Here is an 18,536-nt window from a genome sequence, read left to right on the forward strand (position 1 = left end):
CAAGAGGACTTTCTCTCTGGTTGTAGATTTAAGTTCATTTCTTTACTCACTCAGAAAAGCAACGGATAACAGGAGGGCTAAGTACAACCTCCTCCCTAGCATGCTGAGTATATTAGAGGGCAAAAGTGGAAATTAGCTAACTGAAAGGCATAATTTCATTGGGGATGATTGAAGTAATTCAGAATATCTTACAGGGCTTTTGATATTGCAGACAAAATGATATATTGTGAAAGGACTTCAACTGTGAATAAAATGAAAGCATAATATAGAAACAACACCGCATTTGGTATTTTGGCACATCTTTTTCTTTGAGTCTTCGTGCCAGCACTGATTAACACTATCTGCCATTATTCACCTCATTAGACAGTGCTTTCATCACTGTTTTAAGAGTCTTCTCAAAGGTTATTTTGAGACAAAGCCTGTAGAACGCTCTACACATGCTAGAAGAAACCCTGGTATATGCTGATCATGCCCTTCTAAATATAAACTCTGGTTTGGAGAAATGTACTAAGGCTTCTTCTCACACAACAGTATGTGGACTCCTCTCTGTGACCTCCAAATGCCTCGACTTTCCCTTCCCTACCACATAATAGTCAAGTAATACTAACCTTGATGGACTACATACAAATAAGAGGCTATTTTGAAGTCATAAGTGCTTTAAATTGTAAGGTTCCTAGTACACTACTCCAGCTGGCTTGGGAGCAGAATAATTAACTCTATATAAGATGCATACAGTCATCTTTATGAAAGCCCAATCTGTCCTCAGAGCCCATTCTCTCCTGTGAGACAGCAGCCCTGGAAAAAAAAAAAAAAAAAAAGGGAACCAGATTGCTGGTAATGAGTTTCATTAATGTAGCTGCTAAAGCTACAGGAAATTATGTGAACAGTGATCTTCAGATGCTCTGAGATCACCGTGGCACTTTCCGTCCAGACAAGGAGACCCCATTCATACACGTGTGACATCACCTGAGCACATGGGACAAGCCAAAGCCGGATCCTCAGATATGGGCAGAGAAAAGAAACTTCTGATTTATCTGTGGTACTGCTTGTATTTATATATAACACAGTGTTAGTGGGTATACCCACAGGAACAGAGCAAACAAAACTAGATAGTTACTGTGAGCCTGTTCTTCCTCCAGAAGAGGCTGGCATGTTCAAGTCTCTCAAGTGATTCTCAGCTCTAGCCAGGCCTCTCTCAAGGAGCACAGGGTGGTGATCTGCTCTCCTTCCCTGTGAGGCACCAGCTAAAAAACATTTTTCTCTTTTAGCCCACAGTCTAGGGTGCACAGGGATACAGCCTGGGGATACTGCTGCAGGCTTAGCACAGCGGGACAGAACTGATGAGTTCACAGCATCCTCTTTCCAAGGAGCCCAGGCACTGTATTCAGCATCTTCCTCCCTGACCCCAGCACTGCAAAACAGGAAGCCTCCATCCCCACAAATATCATCTTAAAACACTACAAGACAACAGTAGTAGGGAGACATTTCCAGACACTTCTCTTCACTGCAGTGAAAGCAGTGAGAGTCATCACCAATCCCCAGACAGTCAGGTGGCTGCCGGGACTGGGGCACCCTTTAACCACAAGCAAATTCCACCTGCTGCTCCCAGCCTGGGCTGCTCCCCATAAAAACACAGCCCCGGCAGGTGTTTCTTGAGGAAGCCAGGAGATACCCCAGTACTCCCTGAGGCAAGAGGGCTACATGCCTCCCTCATCTATGGGAGTCTGGCGGTTGCAGGAAAGCCAGAAAGTGCCGAATGAGCCCTGCTGCCAGGCCAGCAGCTCCCACCAGCGTGGATGCTGTTGGTGTGTAGCCACCATCTGTTGCAGATCTGTTGCATCTGAGCCACATTGCTCCCAGCCACCCACCTCTCCTTACCTGACCCTGAAGAGGGAGGCTGACGACCACAACCACTTAGGTCTGCCTGCCTAGGGCCCATGATGGCATTCACCACCGTAAATGAAAGCAGCACTTGGGGCTCAGGTGAAATGATCACCAGAGCCCCAGAGCTGAGAACCTGCAGGCATGGTGCAGTGGGAACAGGGCAGGGGAGGAAACACCTTCCCGCTGCCAACTGCCTCACCAGCAGGGACATCCACAGCGATGCTGCCTTGGCACAGCGCCCAGCCCATCTCGTCCTCTGGGAGGCCTCTGCAGCACGCAATGGTCCCTCAGAAGATCAGCCCCTACCAGAGGCTGGGCAATTTTTGTTTAAACCCAAAGAGTCTTTCCCTAACTCACACACTGCAGATCCCACAGCCACTGGTGCCCTGCTTCCCCAAGGAGCGCCAAGTGGGTATGTTCCTGTGTGCTGCCCATCACACGTGCCCACCCCCTTGCCCACGTGTTCTGATACATGGACATCAGAACACATCAGGCCCGTTATCTAACAAACAGGTCCCTTAGTTTAATATTTTACTCCTCCCGTTGACTTCTCAGCACTGTTCAGTTGTGTTTGTTTTTCTGGCAAGACTCCTGTGTAATTTTTATAAAGATTTTAAGCCGTGTCATCAGTCTGCCCTACTTTTGACAGTTTTGTAAAATCAGTGTTTATTCTGTAATGAAATATGCACTGAAAATCACTTTCAGCAACATATTTTTACTACTTCTTTTGTACCAGTTTTTTAAAACATATTTCTGGTCACCTGTATGTTCACAAGATTTTGCATGTTGTCATGATTCACTATTGAATAAAAGATTTTTATAAAAATCTGAGGACATAGTGTCCTAATTACACCAGACCTCAGTTTATACTATAAGAGCATACATATATATCTGAATATGACAGTGTAAAGAGACAAACGAAAACCTAGAACTATAAGATATTTAAGACCATCCACGTGTACTGAAAGCAAACGAAAAGGAAATACACTGAAACAGCAGAGGACAATCCCATCCTCTGACTCCTACCTGAGCCTGCAAGATACTTAAATTTCTGTGCTATCTTCCCTTTACTTCCAACTTCTCTTTACTTCCAACCAGAAAGAGCAGTCAGGTTCTGGGTTGCCCAGGGAAGCGGTGGAGTCACCGTCCCCGGGGGTGTTTAAGGAAAGGTTGGGCGTGGTGTCTGGGGACATGGCGTAGTGGTGGTAGGGTGCTGTTGGACCAGATGATATTGGAGGGCTTTTCCAACCTTAATGATTCTATTCTGTAACTTGTTACCGTACACTAACCCGCTTCCAGTGTTTTCCCCTGTATTTTTATACTCGCATTATGTAACTGTGCTGCTTGCATAACTGCACAGCTGATAAATGTAGGATTTGTCTAAGGATCAACTCAGAGCAGCTACTGTCAGCCTGCTCCAGTCTCCCCATGAAGCGTGCCGCTCGGAGCACAGAGATAAGGTGGGTGCCGTCTGTGCCAGTGCCACACGCACCCTTTGCAGCCTGGGCCGTGCACGGTTGGCCTAAAATAACTTTTCCGTTCCCTGCATGACACGATGTCACCGAGACACCCGCTCTCAGCCAGCCCCCTCGAAGCGCGCCCTGCAGAAATCCCCCCGTTTGCCAGACGCCCCCAGCCCGGGGCATTTCCCAGCTGTGCCGTGCCCGCTAGGCGGGCTCACGCTGCTCCCGCTGCCGCCTCCTGCCCTGTCTTTGTTCCCCCGCTGGCACGGCGGGCGCGATGCAGCACCGCGGCCACCGCCCGGCTGCGCCCCGCACCCCGAGCTGCGGAGCGGGGCCGGGCACGGCCGGGGGGCCCGGGGGGCGCCGCGGGCCCCCCCCGCCGGGCCAGACGCGCTGCGGCCGCACGGCATCAATCATTAACCGCGGCTCGGGTGTCCGGCGCCTCCCTCGCCGGGAAACCGAAGCCGGGGCGGCGGGGGCCCCTCGGGCGGCTCCCCGGCAGGGCTGGCTGCGCCGCCGGGCTCCGGTTACGGCGATGCGGGGCGGCGGGGCGGGAGGAGCCGCGGCGGGGCCGCCACTGCCCGCGCTGCGATGAGTGATGCTGCCGGGGGCGGCGGCGGCGGCGGCGGAGGAGGAGGAGGAGGAGAAGCGCAGAGCCACCGCGGCTCCTCCGCCGGCGGCTGCGGGAGCGGCGGCTCCGCCTCGCCCGGGAGGCGGCGGCGGGGAGCGGCGGGGAGCGGGCAGGGGGCGGCCGGGGGGCCCGGGGCCGGCGGGGGCAGCATGCCGGCCGGAGAGGGGGCCAAGGAGGAGGAGGAAGAGGGGGCGCCGCCGCCCGGCCGCCCCGCCGCCCTGCTGCGGTGGGACGAGGTGCCCGAGGACTTCGTGGAGTGCTTCATCCTCTCGGGGTACCGGCGGCTGCACTGCTCGGCGCAGGAGTGCCTGGCCTCGGTGCTGCAGCCCACCAACGAGACGCTCAACTTCTGGACCCACTTCATCCCACTGCTGCTCTTCCTCAGCCGCTTCGGGCGGCTGCTGCTGCTGCGGGGTGCAGGGGACGTGCCCTTCCACCACCCGGCCCTGCTGCCCCTCTGGTGCTACGCCTCTGGGGTGCTGCTCACCTTCACCATGAGCTGCACGGCCCACCTCTTCAGCTGCCTCTCCCCGCGCCTCCGCGCTGCCTTCTTCTACCTGGACTATGCCTCCATCAGCTACTACGGCTTCGCCAGCACCGTGGCCTACTCCTACTACCTGCTGCCAGGCCTGAGCCTGCTGGACGCCGGCGCCATGAGCCACTACGTGCAGCAGCAACTGGGCTGGCAGCTGGACTGCAGCCTGCCCATCGCGGCCTATCGTGCCCTGGTGCTGCCTGTGGCCCTGGCGCTGGCCGTGGGCTGCACGGCCGCCTGCTGCCGCAGCCGAGCCGCCTGCTGCGCCTACCCCTTTGCCGTGCGCACCTTCGTCTTTGCCATGCCGCTGAGCATGGCCTGCCCCATCATGCTGGAGAGCCTCCTCTTCGACCTCCGCACCCGCAACCCTACGCTCTTCGTCTACTTCTACCGGCGCTACTGCTGGCTGCTGGTGGCCGCCTTCTTCAACGTCAGCAAAATCCCTGAGCGGATCCAGCCGGGGCTTTTCGACATTGTGGGGCACAGCCACCAGCTTTTCCACATCTTCACCTTCCTCAGCATCTATGACCAGGTGCACTATGTGGAGGATGGGCTGGCCGAGTTCCTCAAGGCATCCCCGGCTACTCCCACCTACTTGGGCACCGTGGGGTATATGCTGCTGCTGACGCTCTGCCTGGCCGTGGTGGTTAGGAGGTTCCTCAGTGTCGCAGACCTCTGCAAGCAGGACTGATCGTGCCGGTGACCACCCTACCAGCAACCCTCAGGCTGGAGACCTCAGGCTTCAGCCAGTGACCTTCAGACTGGCAACCCTCAGACTGGCCCAAGCATGTCTTCGAGATGCTGTGAAACTTGGGGGAAACGCCTGTGGAAGAGCCAGGTCCCTTTCGTGGAAGGTTGCTAGAGAAAATGACCATGGTGGAAATACTCATGCTCGTTAAACTACTATGTTACCAGGGGAAGCAAGCAAACGCTTACTGGTATGTTGCTGCTTAGAGTATAAGCTGAAATAATTTAGTTCTGCTACTAGGAAGAATGCATGAACTGGGAATGCCACTTACTAGTTTCATAACAATTAAGTTTAAACTAGCTATGTATATACATATATATATATGTTTATATATATAGCTATATATTTATTAGCTACATATATATATGTGTATATATATACATCTGAAGACACACTTGTGCAATGATTACTCATAGACTTTTAATCAACTCCTGTGTGAAATTTCCTAGCAGATTATGCACTGACATTTATTTTCCTCTGTGATACTGTAACAGGCCTTTGTAGCCACATACTGGATTTTAAATGCAAACAAATTAATAGCTATCAATAGTTTTTAAGGTCTTGCAGCCTTTTCAGCCAGGGAACATAACGGATTTAATAGAGAGCAAAAACAGCTGTGAATTATTACAGAATTACCAGTTGATGGAGAGACTTTAATTAGACAGGCAGTGAAGCTTGAGTAGTTTGTGTAACCACTCGGATTCTGAAATAAAATACAGGGATATGTAAAATAACTGAACAAGAAAGGGGTCAAACTCCTTTGGAGTGGGGGCAGCGGGGAGGAGAAGGGCACTGCATAATGGCAGGGCTCTTCCCTCAGTGTGTCAGGAACATCTGTCCCATTAAGGGGGGGTTGCTAGGGGGCCATTTTATCTTCCCTGGTAAATCACCCCAAAATCAGCCCTTTAGAGTCAAAGTCAGATGCCAGACTTTCTATAAGCCCCTGCCAAGCTTGGTGGGAGTTCTGTGGATGTAAAGAGAGTAACTGATGCATGAGATCTCATTCTGGATCTTTTAAAGAATTACGTGGAACTGGTTTCTTCTGCTCTTTAATTAGAGTACTCTGTCAAATTTACCATTCTAAAATTAGTTGCAGAACATGGTACTGCTGAATATGAGTTCAGGACCTACAAGTACTGGATACTGGCACTTTAACATAATTCCCTGCTTTATCCTATTCTGATTAGTTGTGGCTACAGCTGGGTGTTTTGAAGTCCTCATTCATTAGCTTTGGTGGATTTCAAAGAGAAGAATTATGAGATATTTTCCAATCCAGGTATTATCTTTCTCACACAACAAACAGCTAACTGCAGATCAGATTTAACCTACTCTTCATATAAAGAGATTTTCTTTCTAAATTATATGCAGAATTCAAACATGCATTTTGATTCTGTCTGACAGAACAAGTATGTAATAATATTACACCAGGGGATTACAACTTGAAGTTCAGGTGAGAAATTGCTTGTATACCCCATTTTCAAAAAGAAGGGTGGTACTTCCTTGGGAAACGCTGATGTCATACCACGCAAACAGCATAGTGGTTCTTTAACTCAGCCTCTTTGCCTCTATTGCAGAAATACACATCTGCTTATATCTTTCCCATTTTCATGGACATGACATTCGAACTCCAAGTATACGTTTTGAGTCCAGTCCCTTAGTCTTCTGTACGACAAAGCCCCCTTTGTTTATAACAGGAATATAGGAAGGACTGCAGATAGGGATTATGAGGTCATGTCCTTAATATAGGTCAGAATCATCACAGAAACCAGTAATTGGCGTGTCCTGTACCAATGTCAGACTTGTGAAAATTTCCCTATGCGGGTGTATAAGCTAAAAGAAAATACAGGTTTGCTTCATTTTGTCTTTTATCTCAAACCATTTTAATGATAGTGAATTGGATATTTTAGATTCTCAGTGAAAAATGGGAATGGCCTAGGAAAAATACGTATCTTTTGCCAGCCACAATTCTGCTAATAATTTGTGGTGGGGTGACATATGGTCTCTTAAAGAGACTTGGTTAGAATTGTCAGAAACAGTGGCTCCCAAGTTGTGCACTTGTGAGTTATCAGTGGTGGTCCATAAAAAACAGCACACCCCTGTTTGGTTGTCTGCGCTGTTTTCATTTGCCAGCCTGCACTGAAAGAAAATGCAAACTATATGAAGTAGTTTTAACTTTATATGTTTTCAGTAACTTTTATCAAAATTATGGCATTGCTTTATTTATCTGCCAGTAAAGCAGAAAATGATCTGCACTGTAGGAGAAGAGGTTGGTTCATGTCACTGTCATGCTCTGAAATGTTTTTTATATTGTGAAAAGGAAAAAAAAAAAAAAAAGCAACCAAAAAAATGGAAACACACCAGAAAGCAAGTGGATCAAGACTTGCAATCATGTCATGCTACGAATTTCCACAACTTCATAAAGAGGTCAAAATCTGAGATACGCTGTACTCAAGTTAAAATAATAGAGGCATAATAGTCAGAGCGCAATGACTCATCCAAGTTTCAAAACTAATTATTTAGAAATGCCTTGCCTAGGATATGCCACTAGCATGTCCAACCAGCAATTAAAAACTAAGAAAGGAATTAAAAAGGCCAGGGACAGCAAATCTCAGCACTAGAAGACAGCTCAGAAATAAGCAACATTAAAAAACAAATGTAAAAAAGGCCTTTAAAGCATACCGTATAATGAATTGTATTTGTGCTTGTCAGCCACAATGTAGAGGACATCTCAAGAGGCAATGTCAAAGAAGGCTGTTGCTAACTTGTAAAAATACATTTGATATTTGCAGTTAGGCCACATAGGGTCGTCTATATATATCTCAACTACAGATAACAGTATAAAGGTTGGATTGCAACCAACCGCAGTTTTACTGGAATCTTACTGCTGTTACAAGAGTTGCCTGTGAGCCCCAGTCCCACTGCAGGTTTGGCACCTGGATCTGAGATTAAGAATATTGCTTCATTCAAAACATTTCTGTTGGCAAAATGTTGAGGCACGTGCATGAGCCTGAGCTCTTTGTGGAACTATTTGTACATGCTGGTTGCAAGTACTCCTCTCTGAGCCACTGTAAGCAGACTGTATGTATCAGGAGTGAATGAGTGGAGGTAGATGTGATTAATTTTTAAGAGTTCTAATTAATGTATGTTTATTCGTTTGTCTGTTTAAAATGTGTCTACAAATTAAAAGTTACAAGGAGTGTGAAGAATATCTAGGGAAATGCTACTTGAGTGTGTATTTATTCAGTAAAGGACATGTTATGTAGATAATTGCTCCATTTGCCATGTTCAATAGTGAATCTCCATGAACATAGACAGAACAAAACTGAGTTAAAGAGGTTAAAAGTGGAACAAGACATCTATAATTATAGTGCTTGAATTTGCTCTTGTAGAAGTGAATGTCAGCACTTGTGTGGCTTGTCAGGGAGCAGGTTCTCTTTTGGATTTGAAAACGCACATGGCTGAATGTCCCTAAGCATGTCCAGAGCTCAGACAGGAGGTCTGACCTGCACACTACATGCATAAGGACATCCTAGAAAACAAACTCTTTTTGCATAAGTACTTGTCATAATATTTTTATTGCCTGGGTACTTGCCATAAGGTCTATACTGTGGTTAGGGAGCAGAGGACACCACACCTCATCTTTAAAACCAAAAAGGCTTTTCAGGCCTTTTGTGGTAGAGCCTGTGTGGGGATGAGGGCCAGGGTGGAGCACATGGGAATGGCCTGAAAATGCGTGTTTTTCCTTCTTTGGCCAACACTGACCTTCAGACTGACATACCTGTGGCAATGTGAACAGACTGTTGACGGGGCCAGTTCCCAGAGTGCTGATGATGCTGGTGACATGGACGCTCCCCTTTGCACATAGCATGTGCCTAGAATTGCAGTCTACACACTGGCACATACTGAATAAGCCTAGCTTCTGGGCACTTGAGAGTAACCTGTAAGCTTCAAGCACATCTTTGTGTAAGATTGACATACCTGGTCTGTAGTAATTATCCCATATTATGTGGTGGAACACCATTTCTTCTTCTGCAGTGTATTCATCTGAATGTCACTGTCCAGGACACCTGCACAGCTGTGAGCTGCCTCATTGGCACGACCGGAGTCTGCAGTCTGGAAACAAAGGGGAAGTTTTCATCTGCATGCTGCACTTGTAGAAATTTAGCAGTTAAAAGTAGAAACACGTTGTTTTTTACTAAAATGACAGCTTTGCTTAGTTGTTCGAGTGTCATGTTTATTATTTATTTACTGAATCCAGCTACTGTATTATGTTTTTGTCAACAGTGCCCCAGCAGAAAATGACAGTCTGAAAGTTTTACTTTATGTTTAAGTAAACTCTCTGAGGCAGCACATTCATAAAGTATTATTGCACTTACTCAGTTGATTACCATCCACATGCCTTACAGAAGCAAATCATACCTGTAGTAACTGCCCCGATTATGCTGTCTTTCTTTGTCTATGAGAGTAAAAATGACCAAGTGGCCTGTAACAAGCTGAGGGGTCAGGAATGCCTGTGTTCTCATCCCTACTTTGCCACTACCTGTTCTGTGAGCTAGGGCACGTTATATCAACTGTGTTCATTCTGAATGAATCTAATTCATGTAAATCACTGGAATTGTACCAGGGTTGAATGTGGCCCTCAGTGTCTCAGTTTCCACATCTGTAAGATGGGGAAAAATATATTTAACTACCTCGCAGGGTTGCTCTGAAGACTAGCTAATGTTTGTAAAGCACTTAAAAATGCAAAGACCCTCCTAGGTGCTAAGAAGAAATATTGCTGAACTCCAGCAGAGAGAATGTCATATTTTCAATGAACATGAACGTTACTAGATCATGAACTCTTGGGACAAACCCTCATCACTCTTACGCTCCTAGGAAGTTCGCACCCTCTGTCCTTTGGAGTCAATGGCAAAATTTCCACTGGCTTCAGGCAGCAGCAATCGCGACCTGAAGCAGTAGTAAGCAGATTGACTGAATGCATAAGGGTCAGGAGTAGAGAGAATATATACATGAGTTAAGTACTTTTCTCTTCAGAATTTCTCACTGGTGACTTGTTCATACTGAAGGGCATCATAACCCTGACATGAGGCCTTGTCATTCTTTTAGCCAGGGGTTTTATTCCAGTTACTGCGAAACACTGGAGCAAGATTTCCCTGTCTTACACTGTCTGTAAGACTAGGATTGTGTCTCAACTGCCATTGGGAATTTCAGTCAACTTCAAGCTACTTCTTAAGAGTAAAAAGATCTTAAGTAAATCAAGCTTGTAAGTAAATATGCATAATCATTTGGGAATGTAAACTTATGTTGATCAGAAAGATAACTTTCTCTTTTCTCCTCCTGATTCCCAAAAACAACAATACAGAACAAATCCTATTCTTGAGAGAAAACTGAACTTCCGTCCTCTTATCACTTATGTGTATTCTTCCTTTGCCATGGAGCCCTGACTAATCATCCTGGTAACCCATGCTGCCCTTCTCCTGGAGGGACTGATACAAACAGCACCATTGAGTAGAGGGCAGTGTTTTTAAGAGCTTTTCTAACTGGCAACAGTACTGGAGACCAAAAATAAAAACACAAAAAAAACCCCACAACCGCCCCCCCCCAAACAAAACCAACCAAACAAAAACAAACAAAAAACCAACCACAACTAAGTTATCAACGGATTGGAGTGATTCATTAAGTCAAAGCCTCTAAGCATTAGAAGTTCACCCTAGCCAAACATATTCCCAGCTTCTCTAACACCCCTGTAAGTCAGGGCTACACAACCAACACCCAAGTTACATCTGAGACTGTACCCTCTTCTCCTCAGGTGAGATGTAAGATGCTGAGGAACTGTCACGTGCACTGAAAGATACAGACCTCCATTCAAGATGTTTAATGTTTTGGAGCTGGGTGTGGAATAAATTATTTTCACAACTTCCTTGGACAAATGCTGTTTCATTCCACTGAATTCAGTAATAAATTAATGAGCGAGGCAGAGGAAGCAAGCTTTTACTCAAAGTTGCCTGTAAGGAAACACCAGCAGACTTCTGCTTTCAGGACAAGTGCTTCCTGGCTGACCATACTCAAGAACATGGAGGATTCTGAAGTAGTGCTTCACTGTTTTGTGTGAATGCGTAAAGATTTGTGTTTGTAGCTGGGGCTACTAGTACGAAGAAACAGTTTATAGCAAGTCATTTTTTTCTGTCTGATAGAGATTCAAGCACGCTTAAGTAAGAGGTATCACATTTAAGGGTCTGTGCATGCAATGAACAAAAAGTGTGAATTTTATTTGATTCTGTTGGGAGGGGTTGAAAATTTACTCTTTGTACACTTTTGGATGCTGACTACTGTATATGTAATGACTATGCATTTTTAGCAAAAAAAAAAAAGGTGTGAGCTATAAATAAAGTTGATTCTGAGTACATTTTTGTAGAAATGCATTTATAAAGGTTTTTTTTTTTTCATTTCTTAATATATACTAATGTGACACCTGTAGGATCAGAAATGTGTTGAACATAGTTATCTTCAAGCATAGATGTTGCTAGCTTAATTACAGGAAATTCCAACTCCAGTGTGGTGGTTTTGATATTTCTGAAAACACTATACCACAGCAAGAGTGTCATTAGCATTTTATTGCCTTTTATATTTAAAAGCAATAAAACAGCATCATGACCTTTTTTAGCTTTCCAATATCTGTTAACCAATCCGTGGTAGGAATCCCTGTTACGTTAAAATTCATTACTTTTAATAGTGCAAGGAGATCAGTGTTCTGCCTGCAGTGCTCACTGAAACATCAAGAAATTGGTGGCAACAACTATGTCAAGAATTACAACAAAATATTTACTGCGAAATGAAGAGTTCTATTTGGCATCAAATAAAAGTCTCCCATTTGGCAGACTAGGAATGTTCCAAGTGGGAAAGCATCATTTTCAGTCCAAGTCAGGCACCAAAATGCACTCAATGAATTGCAATTACATGAAGTATCTACTGTAAGCCTTCTGTCTCAAAATTCAGCAAGATGTGATGTAGCCTAACATGATCCTAACAGGCACCTGCTGATACCATTAAAAGGCTGATACCTGATGCAGTCTTTTGCAATCTGAAGTTTAGAGAGTTTGGGATACAGGTGCTGGCCATCCAAGTACAGAGCATTCTGAGTATTGTCTGTACAGAGTACATATACACAGGGTCATCAGCAGTGAAAAGTAGCATCTTATATTGGAGGTTTATGTAATTCCTTCAGAAGTGAAATTCTTGAGAGCTGCTCATATAAAAAGGTTTCTGATTTGCAGATTGTTCATCCTGTTTGACTTACGGTAGTGACTCCAAGTATTTGATGAGCACAGCAAAACTACCCTGTGCCAGCTCACAAGTAAACAGATACTTCAGAAGATTGCATCCTACAAAAAAGCAAACACTTCAAAAAACTGCATCCTACTGTCACCATTTAAGACCCTTCGTAATGGTAACAGGAGGCTCTGGATCTGACTGCTGGACATGAATATGCTGGAGCAAGACCTCACAAAACTTATAGAGCCAGGATGGGAAAATACTGAGCAGGACAGAAGGCAACAAAAGTCACTACTGGGGTGGGTAATTTATTGAGTTAGCAGCCTTCAGCTGAGATTGCTCCATAGTTGCTCTGATACCAAGCTGGAAATCTGAAGGCAATCTATATTTTGTTACTATAACATCACTTATCTGACAAATGGCCCTAAAAGTCAGGACAGGGTATGTGTAGAGAAAGAGAAATGTGATGCACAGCTTTAATATTCAATTTCTTTCTCTAAGTACAGTTGTAGGATAATGGATAGTTAGAAGAATCTGTGAGTGAAGATGAAGCTCAAACAGATGTTAGAGTGCGTCCAGAGGAGAAGAGAAGGCCCTGGGGACATCTTACAGCGGCCTGCCAGTACCTAAAGGGGACCTACAAGAGAGCTGAGGAGGGACTCTTTTATCAGGGAGTGTAGTGACAGGACAAGGGGTAACAGGTTTAAATTAAAAGAGGGTAGATTTAGATTAGACATTAGGAAGAAACTCCACCATGAGGGTGGTGAGGCCCTGGCCCCAGGCTGCCCAGAGAAGCTGTGGGTGCCCCATCCCTGGCAGTGCCCAAGGCCAGGCTGGATGGGGCTTTGGGCAGCCCGGGCCAGTGGGAGGTGTCCCTGCCCTTGGCAGGGGCTGGGGCTGGGTGGGCTTTAAGGTCCCTTCCAACCCAAACCATTCTATGATTCCGTGAACTGTTAAAAAATGAAAAAGCTGGTAAAAATGAAAAGCAAATCAGTATTGATGCTAAGGCTAAATCTTGGGTTCAGTAATGAGGTATGAGGTATGGGGTAGACACTACACATACACTCCTCTGCACCACAAAGCTCTCTATTACAAGGCAAATTTCTTATCAAGAGTGACAGCAGACTTTTCTTACTGGGTAGCTGGAAATATTTCTCTTGCCAAGGAGCACAGCCTTTGGGTATATGATATATGCTTTACAGGAAAATAGCAACACCAATATTGCAAAGTCCTTCTGGAGATTAAACATCTTGATAGAGTTAATTCTCTAATTTGAGTCTCTCTTGCCCCCAGGATCTATTTGTTTTGTGTCTTTCCTGACTGGCCAAAAATGAAAATAGAGTCATCCTTCATTTTTAGCGTTAAATGTACTTCTCATCTATCTATTATCCTCCCTTTGCAAGGAAAGATGTATTCTCTGTCACTCTCTGTTGTCCTGAGGAATTGGGCAATGTCATGTGCACAAGAAGGAAAACTTTGATTTTTCCCCCTTTATATGCAGGGCTCTCTGCATCCACATTCCTGAGGCTATGGAATTCAGTCACTGGCACACAGCAGTGTCCCAGAATCTTAGCTGTCCTTTTTAGCAGCACTTGGAAAAGCAACGCTGAAGTGTCAGCAGGACGGATAACAAGCAGCAATATCTGAAGTACTCAGAAATAAGATAGTTAATGACAGAAAGGTAACCGGGTCCCTGGAACAGCTTCTCTGATACCTTTGCACACACATGCATTCAATTTTTTATTATCCCAAATTCAGCAAAGCTCATAAGCACATGCTTACCTTTAATATGCACATATGCTTATCTTTGTTCATTCACAGGGGTGAACGTTTCCCTGTGTTTAAGCATGCTATAGAAGCAGAGCCCTAATGAGCAGACAGTGCCAGGGAAATGCTGCCAGCAAGAATCTGGCACAGCAAATCTGCCATTCAGCCCAAGGCAGTGTCCTACCCTCTGACATTGTGGGCTGGCCAAGCACCTCACCCAAGATCCACATTCCCTCCCCTGCCTTAGTCCTTTAAAACATTTTTGTTTCAGATCATTGTCTGAAAGATTTTAATACGACACAAAGAACAAAATACTTATGTAATAGCTAGAACTGCACCAATTTAGTCATGAAATAGAACTGCAAATTTTCCAATTGTAGCAATTACAATAACAAAACATCGTCTCTTGCAGTCTAGTAGAAAAAACATAGCTTGGAGTTTGGAACAGTAATGCCATTTACTGAACACTATAAAATGCATTGACTAGCTAACCTGGTTTAAAAGAATGTGTCTTTTTTCTGCATTAGGCAAACTCAAAGATTAAACACAGAAGTCAAATAGTATGTGTAGGATACTTTTGTCCTCAGCAACACGGCCTGTATTCCATTTCAACATTAAGTAAGCTATATCCTTTATTTTTAAATTCAGATGTACCTTAGACAATAAAAAATAACTGGACTTAACTGAAATCAGTCAAGCACAAGGAATTCGGGGTATATGAGAATGGAAATCCTGCTCAAATGCAATATTCAAATTGTATTATTAAGATCACATAAAGTTATGGCCAACTTCATCATTCAGCAGCCGTAACACCTCAGAGGGAATACAGAGCCATCACGTTAGGATCTACTTCTTCTGATATGATTAGTCACCCAAAGGATATAGTGAATATATATAACGAATGGAAGATAGTGTATGCCTCCATTACACTTAGGCTGGGATGAGTATTCCTATATTCAGACATCAGGCTGAACTACTTACATGGTAAATGCGTTCAGAAGGCAACTGTTTATAAAAAAGTCTGTAAATCTGTAGTGCTCTACATACCTTGGTTGAGATTGCCAGCTGTTACCAACAATACATTTTAAAAGTCTTCCTTACTAAAGGAAAAAAAGGGAAAAATAAATCTCATATAGTTGAAAATAATTGCTCACTTCGACTTTTCTGGCATAGTTGCTACATAGATTAACACAAAGCAAATGAACTAGTGGACTTGCAAATATTACCAAGTAAAGTAATCACTGCTTTCTCTTCTAAAAGCCACAGTGACTTTCTCCAAGCAGATCTACTAAAGCCCCGCAGTGAATCTGTCCACCTCTCCTCAACACCAGTTGTGGCCCAGGGTGCAAGTCCTCTGTGGGAAGTACTGATGTTCACCTAATGGTATCAAATGCAGTTTATTGATGCTTTTAAATAACCCCAAGGAATGCTATTCGTTAGCCCAATATGCACATATAGCTAATAAATATTTATGATTTTCAGGCCCTGGAAGGGTCATGGTTTCTAGCTTCAGTGTCAGGGCAGAACTGCCGGCTGTGCCCCAGACGTGAGTGACTTCCAGCTTATTACTCAACATTAAGCACTCTTTGTTTTAAAAACCATTTCAATCACCCAATATCTCCTGAATGAAACAACCTATAACAACGGGCTGGTAAATGAAGTCTCTAGGGTGAAAACCTCTCATGTGTACCATAACGGATTAGCGGTAGTGAGGTTCCCTTCATGAGTGATTCATGAGCTAAACTAACAAAACACCAGCCTCAATTCTCTTCCCTTTGCATGCTGTCTGGAAGGTACAAACAGGCTGAAGAATAATCCTGACTGGTAAAAAGCCCTCTTATTCCCTGATCACATCGCTCCAGTACTGGCAGAGAGGATGCAGCAGGAAAGCCGAGTGGCACAGCACATCTCCACGCTGCGCTAGTCCACCTATGGCACATAGCCCCCAGTGATCCCACAGTGGCTGCCCTCACACACGATTCAAAGCAGCCTGAGAACCAGGCAGGTACAGCCCTGCCTGCCTGCTGTGCCAAGTGCTCCTCAGAACAGGCATTAGGGCCTGCTCTTCAGAATAAAGTTTTGCAACATTGGTCTGTGCCCAGTGGACCTGTGGAGCACACCGAGGTCAACCAACAGGAGTTTCCTAACCAGCTGGTCTTGCTCAGTTTTAAGAAAACAAACCTTAATTTTCAAAGTCGGCCGCTGGCGCTCTGTAACCTCAGAGTTTGATCAAATCCTCGTATTTCACAAGCCTGAAATTAAAAAAAAAAAAAAAAAAAAAGACAAAATGTACAAATACATTGCAAAATGTCAGCTAGTTCAAATTTCTGTTATCTGCCCCACTCCATACACAAACCTGAGCAGTGCTGTGCGTGAAGATCGAGTGGAGTGCAGCGTAGCGCAGTGTCTATTTCAGACAGACTGGCTGCAGGGATTTCTGGAAGCCGCCGCGGTGGGTGCAGCGGCCGGCCCGGCCGTGGGGCTGAAGGCTCGGCAGCAGAGCCGCCAGGAGGAGCGCGCAGACCGCTCCCCGGGTGCGGGGATGCCCCTCCAGCCGGGCCGGGGGGACGCTGCAGGGCTCCAGCAAGGACACGCATTTTCCATGGTAGCTAGCCACTGTATTTCTCACTTGCAGTGCGCAGAGGGGAGCAGAGGAGTACTCATCAGGCACCTCCGCCCAGCCCCGATCCCCTGGAGGCTGCACAGCTGGTAACAGCGCTGCCCTTCGGGGCTCCCCAGCTGCAAAGCTCTGCTGCCCCAGGGCTTATTCGGTAGGGATACCCTGTCCCTGTAACACAGGGAGAAGCTGGCACAGCCAGCCTGACAGTCTGGCAAAAATAATGCCTTAGAGGCAGCTGCTTGCTGATATAATCCCATATGAAAAGAAAAAATGTTTTGGAGGGGATGACGCTGCCCTCTTAGGCATTCCTGGAACTGAAACTGAGAGTGAGTCAGTCAGAGCGGAAGTGAGTGTCTTGCCATGTTGACTTATTTAAACAAACAAACAACAAAAAAGTTTATTTGTTCTGTTTCCTTTACCATATACATACGGCAGCAGCAATGGATTACCATGCCTATTAGATTTACATATCAGCTGAACATTCACATGATAAACAAGCAAAGAAACAAACTATGTGACAGGTCAAAAAAAAAATCTGGAAGTATCCCCTTGTGCAGGATTTCAGCCTTCAGGACATGGAAGGCTGTGACGTCAGGCATTAGAGAGCCATCAGTACAGAAAAGGCTCCTTCCTGGCCCTGAGCTTTCTGTGAGGACTTCTCAGGACAAACTTTGGACAAGCAAGTGGGACTGGCTCCAGTAAAGCCTGAGCTAGCCACGAGGCACACACCCGGCTGGCTGGCACGACGGCATGTCCACCCTGCCACGGCTGACCTGCTGCCCACTGGATGTGAACGGCTCTTTTATTCTGCCACTCTGTTTCCAGACCGGTCTGTGTTAACGCAGCCTAATGACCATATCCCCAGGTAACGTCAAACTATGTATATATATTTCTTGCTACAGTTTTTAACAGAGCAGTATCAACACCTAAAACATTATAAAGTACTTTCTGAAATACTGCAGTTCTCATTTTGGCTCTATCCTTGAAATATCAATTAAAGCATTGTAACAGTGCTGTGATTCAATCCCTGCTCTGTAGCTAGCCTGTTAGCCTCCTCCTTAGACTGCAGAATGCACATATTGCTGCCTGCTCCTAGTCTCACCCTTGAGCTGTTGGACGGGCTGTTCTGTTAACAAACAGAGCTGGCACTCATCTTTCATGGTCAGTGACAGACGTGGGGATTAGCTCTTGGCTTGATGTGACCTTTGAGCTCTTCTGGAGAGCTCCGCTTCATTTCGGTCAGTGACACATTGCTCCTAACCTGCATCCTAAGATCACAGGGCACCTCTGAGACAGACGTGCTTTCCTGCCCACTCCTCTTCCTTTGAATAAGCCTGTTCACCTCATCAAATAGCTTCCGAATTTCTTTACTATGCCATTTTCTTCCTTTCAAAAATGTTTTTCTCAGCCATTTATTTCTTCACACTTCCTAACCCAGTTTCACTAGGTCATCACCTCCTCTTCACAAGCTTGGCCGCATCTCTTTAGTCCTGATTCCTTCAGGACAGGCCGAGCTCTGACAGCTGCCCTGAATGTGGGCGGAAGGTCTCCAAGAAAAAAGCACTGGAGCAGGTGGTGAGACTGTCTGTACCATACACAGGGTGCTTCTCCCTGGG

The 18,536-nt window shown here is 45.5% G+C and overlaps 1 protein-coding gene and 1 long non-coding RNA gene across 2 annotated transcripts in view; one reads left to right on the top strand and one right to left on the bottom strand.

Annotated features, from left to right (window-relative positions):
* The first annotated feature begins 1,901 nt into the window (after positions 1–1,901).
* The window catches only part of PAQR9 (progestin and adipoQ receptor family member 9), a 32,497-nt gene continuing 15,862 nt past the window's right edge, over positions 1,902–18,536 (top strand). The window contains 2 exon segments of the mRNA XM_083848198.1: positions 1,902–3,915; positions 3,918–5,451. Of these exon segments, the coding sequence (XP_083704324.1) occupies positions 3,625–3,915; positions 3,918–5,204 (1,578 nt within the window). The 5' untranslated portion in view covers positions 1,902–3,624 and the 3' untranslated portion in view covers positions 5,205–5,451.
* Positions 4,091–17,215, bottom strand: LOC310904040. The gene is made up of 4 exons (XR_014587993.1): positions 16,657–17,215; positions 16,482–16,552; positions 15,348–15,400; positions 4,091–9,374 (listed from the first exon to the last, which is right to left on the bottom strand). It is a non-coding gene; the product is annotated as an uncharacterized lncRNA (long non-coding RNA).

This window comes from Anser anser, assembly GCF_964211835.1.
Source record: "Anser anser genome assembly, chromosome: 9".
NCBI classification, from domain to species: domain Eukaryota; kingdom Metazoa; phylum Chordata; class Aves; order Anseriformes; family Anatidae; genus Anser; species Anser anser.